This window comes from Pinus tabuliformis, chromosome 4_2 (assembly GCF_031772625.1).
Source record: "Pinus tabuliformis cultivar Carrire ecotype Pingquan chromosome 4_2, CPIR1, whole genome shotgun sequence".
Taxonomy (NCBI): domain Eukaryota; kingdom Viridiplantae; phylum Streptophyta; class Pinopsida; order Pinales; family Pinaceae; genus Pinus; species Pinus tabuliformis.
The window spans coordinates 752,284,074-752,289,939 of NC_142304.1; the positions used below are offsets into that span (position 1 = coordinate 752,284,074).

At 40.2% G+C, this 5,866-nt stretch overlaps 1 protein-coding gene across 1 annotated transcript; it reads left to right on the plus strand.

The window, feature by feature from the left end:
* The first annotated feature begins 5,088 nt into the window (after positions 1-5,088).
* LOC149171776 (uncharacterized) lies at positions 5,089-5,592 on the plus strand. Its single transcript, XM_089426071.1, has one exon. The coding sequence runs from the start codon at positions 5,089-5,091 to the stop codon at positions 5,590-5,592; it is 504 nt and encodes a 167-aa protein (XP_089282197.1).
* Positions 5,593-5,866: the final 274 nt, after the last annotated feature.

Here is a 5,866-nt window from a genome sequence, read left to right on the forward strand (position 1 = left end):
ATGGTATCCTAGAGATACAGATCTTACACTTCATGCTTATACAGATGCAAAACCAGTATGTACACCCATGGTCACAGGATGTAGCCTCAGTGAAAATGATGAATCTGCAGCAGTACATCAACCAACCTACAGATCTATGATTAGAAGTTTACTTTATTTGACAGGTACCCGACCAGACATCATGCATGCAGTTGGAATAGTTGGAATATTTCAGGCAAATCCGAAGGAGACTCATCTTCACGCAGTGAAGAGAATTCTCAAATATCTTCAAGGGACTCAAAATTATGGCTTATGGTATCCTAGAGATACAGATCTTACACTTCATGCTTATACAGATGCAGATTGGGCCGGAAGCGTGGATGACAGGAAAAGCACAAGTGGTGGTGCATTCTTTATGGGTTCCAGACTGGTATCTTGGTTCCGCAAGAAACAGAGTTCGATTGCCTTGTCTACAGCTGAAGCGGAATATGTTGCTGCTGCATCTTGTTGCACCCAACTCTTTTGGATGATGCTGACTTTGCAGGATTTTCAAATCACTTGTACACCACCAATCCCCATCTTATGTGATAACACAAGTGCAATCAGCATCTCAAAGAATCCTGTTATGCATTCAAAAACCAAGCACATACCAATCAAGTATCATTTTCTCTGGGAACAAGTGCTTGAACAGAAGGTCAAGTTGGAGTATGTTCCTTCTAAGGAACAAGTTGCTGATATTCTCACCAAACCATTGCCCAGGGATACTTTTGAATACCTCAGGCAAAAGCTGGGGGTTGTTGATGCATCATCTTATTGCTAAACCTCTTTTGATTGATGGTACAGGTTCAGGGGGAGCATATAATGCATTGTTGGCATTATGGAGGATGTGCAGAAGGAGATCTTGGAAGTAGCTGCACTATGTCTCTATCTCTTTCATGGTGGATTATGGTTCTTCGTTGCAAATCTGGTTCATATTCAGGGGGAGCATGTTCTTAGGGGGAGCATAACCCTTTTCCCTTGATGTCAAAGGGGGAGAATGAAGCTGAAGCTTTGAGGTTGCCATCAAGTCCAAAGGGGGAGATTGTTGGCATTATGGCTAAAGTGTTGTCCTTGATGGCAACCCATTCAGGTGATAGATCACAGTACTTCAAGTCAGCAGCAGAGATTGATGATCAGCTATCAAATATTGAAGAAAATAATGGGTACGCAGGTACACTTTACATAATATGCGTACACGCAGGTCAGTGTTACATAAAGTGCGTACATACCCGCAGTTATCCCGTTCAGGAGGTGCGTACCCCCAGTGCACACATTTGAAGGCAAAGAAATTCACATGTGGGGTTTTCTTATGTTTTACTCTTGGTATTTAGCCGACGGTATTGTGTTATTATGGTGTCGGCTCGTGGTATTGATCCATGATTTAAGGAAGAGCTTTCCTATATAAAGCAAAGGAGATCATTTGGCTTGAGCATGTTTTTGGTTGAATATCTTATGAGGGCTAGACCTGGTCTAGATCTAAATAAGGCGAATCTACTGATGGACCGAGATCTCTTCGGCGCATGTTCAGATCTGTAGATTTGGTTGTCTGGGTTATTTCTGAAGTCTTGAAATCATCTATGCCCGAAGGAATGCAGGTACAGTGAGAGAAACGTGCGTACATACGCAGGAACGAAGCGTTTCAGGAGCGCCGGTATGCAGGCACAGAAGGGTTTCAGGTGCGTCGGTACGTAGGCACAGAAGGGTTTCAGGTGCGCCGGTACGCAAGCACAGAAGGGTTGTAGGTGCGCCGGTACGCAGCCACAGAAGGGTTGCAGGTGCGCCGGTACACAGGCACAGAAGGGTTGCAGGTGCAGAGGTCCGCACTCAGTTCAATGGACTCAGAGCGAGGTACGCAGGCTAGCAGTTGAGCAGGGTGCGTACGTAAGAAGGCGAACAGTTGAGTAGGGTGCGTACAATAAGCAGGCAAGCATTTGAGCAGGGTGAGTACTGTAAGCAGGAAAGCAGTTGAGCAGGGTGTTTACATAAGCAGGCGAGCAGTTGAGCAGGGTGCTTACTTCTCTTAAAATCTTTGTTTATCATTGTTGTGTTCTGGGTTTGGTCCTATTATTGTTGATCTGGTTACTACAGTTGACTGGGTGATTCTCTTATACTTGATGATCATTTGATGCTTATGGATCCAGTTTGAAAATTTATGAAAAAGTGATCCTTGTAAGAAAAGAAGTAGGGGGTTGTAGCTCCCTTCCAGGAGAGACTGGAAAAAGAGAGAGAGATTTGTAGCTCTCTGCAGGTTGCAGCCTGCGTACTGGTAAAGGACTGCACCAGTACAAAACCATTGTAAAAGGAGTTTCTAATTTGAAAGAAGATAGAGACATATTGCAGCAGGTGGTTTTCACCCACATTGGGTTTCCACCTTACATCTTGTGTTCTTTGGTGTGACTATCTGTTTTCTTTTTGTTCATGCTCATTATTTTATGGTACTGACATGAAAAAATAATTCAAAGAACAAATAAAGAAGATTTATTAAAAGAATTAGATAGTACTGATTCACCCCCCCTCTCAGTATTATTTCCAACAGAAATATGCTGGGAAAATGAGAAGACATAAAATAATGGACAGTATTGGTGGCAGAGTGATGCAGGAACATCAGAATAAGCCAAAAATGTGGAGATTTTTCCACATGTTGTGGCTTGACAGAGTGAATTTCATTTACTGTTTGGTCAATTTTACTTTAGTGTGGAAGTCGATTTATCAAATAGTTTGTTATTATTGCAATAAGTGAGACTGTTTTATTTAGATTAGTGATAATATTTGTTAAATAGGTGTAACGAGAGTTAAGAGATAAGAGATTGTTTCGTTAATATCTATAGGGAAAATAGGAGATTTCTATTAGCCATTATTAGAAGGATTAATGAGATAAAATTAAAATAGGTGAAGAGATTCTTCGGAGGGGGAGTTAGTGTGGTTATTGGTGTGGAGCAAAAGCTCAGAATGGAGTGAGGATTGTGTTTGTAACAGAGATTTTCTTTGTAAACTCGCCAAGGGTGAACTCTGTTTTTCTGAAATAGTATGAACAAGCAAATATTGTGTGTCTCTTTGTAAGATGTGTGTGGAGTTTCGAATATTGGTTTTGGTGCGAAATGGATTGAAGAAATGATGACCTATATGTATTTATGTTTAAACTATGAGAATTCTCATGATTGATGAAAATCAAGCTGTATAGAAATTAGTGAGTTGAAAATAGTTTAACACAGTGAAATAGTTAGAAAGTCGCTACAGATTTCTTTGAGCGGAGTTGAGTAATTCATAGTTTAATTTTGAATTGCATTGGGTCTGAAAGCTCAAATCGACATTGTGTAAATCAGCGATAAATCAATTAACATTCAGCTTCGGCAATCTCTGATTCCGATTTGGATCAGATCGAAACTTTGGAGCGTTGAAGTGAGAGCACCTTGTAAAAGTCCCAATTGGTGATTGCGATTGAATCGCATCGGAGCCTTGTTAAACGACATAATATACATATATTTTGGAATGTTGTGATCGCCAATTGCAAGAATCAGAATTGTATCGATTGAAACTATTTTAAATAGCATTCAAACGGTATTATAATTGGTTTGGTTTTTAAGACAGAAAGGAATTATATTGGATCTGTGTGTCCAGTTTATTAAATGGCTTCGGTTCTGATAGGAATAAACAGTGATTGTTGGGTTATAAAGGTTCGATTTGGATTTAATTTAAAAATCTAACGCTGCTGCTGTGCCAAATTTTTGGTATCATAGCTAAAGAGACAGGTGTCTGCAGTAAAAAATGCCGCCAAGAAGGGGAATCGGTCAAGGAAGACCAGAGACAAATGCCATTCTGTTGGAAGAAGTGCGAAACTTACGTGCATGAATGGAAACAATGGAGACAGCCCAAAGAAGAGAACCTGATGAGGGAGATGAGAGTTCTTCATAAGTATCTGATGCAGATGTGGAAGCAAAAGAAGAGAATGACAATGTCAAATTCATCAAGATGCTAGCAAAGGTTGAAAGCAAACCCAAAATGGAGATTCCTATGTATGAAGGGAGTTTGAATGCCTAGGAGCTTATGGATTTGATCAGGTCCATAGATTAGTATTTCGATTATGAAGAGGTTGAAGAGTACAAGAAGGTAAAGTTTGCAGTCACTATATTGAAAGGTCATGCAGCCATCTGGTGGGACGAGGTACATACATCGAGAATGAAAAAAGGGAGATCTAAGATCAAGCAGTGGGATAAAATGGTAAGTAAACTGAAAGCCAAGCTTTTTCCTAAAGATTATCATTTGAACCTTTTTAAGTGGATGCAAAATCTAAAGCAGAAAGGAATGTCCGATAAGGAGTCCGTTAAGGAGTATATGGAAGAATTCTACAGGTTAAGTATCAGAACGGGGCATGTAGAAGATGGTTTGGATAAAGTAGCTAGATATGTTAATGGGCTAAGGTATGAGATCCAAGATGAGATGAGCCTATTAAGTTTTAAAACTATTGACGATGCCTATCAAGCAAGTTTGAAAGCAGAGGAGAACATATTGAGGAGAGAGGGTCAAAGAAACAGAGGAAAGAGTTCAGTGAGAGGTAGAGTAGTTGCCGGATCTAGAGGAACACAGCATCAACATGAAACAGGAAGTTCAAGTGGGAGATCATCACAGATGGGTGAAGCTAGTAGAGGAAGATTCATGCCTAGAGGAAGAGGGCGAGGAAGAGGTGTTAGAAGTTATACTTGTGGAGAATGGGGACACATGTCGAGGGACTGTCCTCATAACAAATCAGCAAGCCAAAGGGGTGCAAATGTGGCTGAGGCAGAGTCAGAACCACCTAAAGAACGTGAATCATTGCTCCTTAGAAGAACTTTGTTGAGATCAGAAAAGGAGACTAGAGAAACTGCACAAAGGAAGAACTTGTTCAGGACTACATGCAAGTCAAAGGGTAAGTGTTGTAAGGTTATAATTGATAGTGGGAGTACTGACAATCTTGTGTCTATAGAGATGGTGGAAAAGCTCAGGTTAACAAGCAAAGAACGTCCTACACCTTACAAAGTATCTTTGCTTCAGAAGGGTCATCAAGTTATCGTGATAGAGTAGTGTAATGTGGAAATGCAGATCGGCACATACAAAGACGTGATCCTATGTGACATAATGCCCATGGATGTATGTCACAAGTTATTGGGAAGACCATGGAAATTTGATCAGAAGGCGATTCATGATGGGAGAAGGAATACATATACCATAGAGAAGGACAGAGTTAAACATACGTTGCTGCCAGTGAAGGATGGTGGTGATAAAGGTTTGCCAGAGAAGAATATTATGCTGATCAGTGGCAAAGAACTGCTACAGGAGGTCGATAAAAGCAAGGAAGTGCATTTTTCTATCATGGGAAGACCAAAGGTAATTTTAACCTCCATGAATTTAAATGATTTTCCTGAAGAAATTCAAACTGTGTTAAATAATTTCATGGACATCATTGTGGATGAATTGCCGAATGAATTACAGCCGATTAGAAACATAAGTCACCATGTCAACTTAATACCAGGAGAAAGTTTGCCTAATAAATTTGCGTATAGAATAACTCCCCAGGAAAACACAGAGGTTGCAACATAAGTTCATGAGCTGATGGACAAGGGGTTGATTTTAGAAAGTCTAAGTTTGTGCGTTGTGCCAACGGTGCTTAGTCTGAAGAAGGGAGGAGAATAGCGCATGTGCACCGATTCCAGAGCTATCAACAAGATAACAGTCAGGTATAGATTTCCTTTTCCCAGAATGGATGATTTAATGGACTGTATAAGTGGATCCATTTATTTTACAAAAACAGATTTAAAAAGCAGGTATCATTAGATCATAATTCAGAAAGGCAATGAATGGAAAATAGTGTTCA

Coding starts and splice junctions, on each gene's coding strand:
- LOC149171776 (XM_089426071.1), top strand. CDS start 5,089: ATGCAGATCGGCACATACAAAGACGTGATCCTATGTGACATAATGCCC.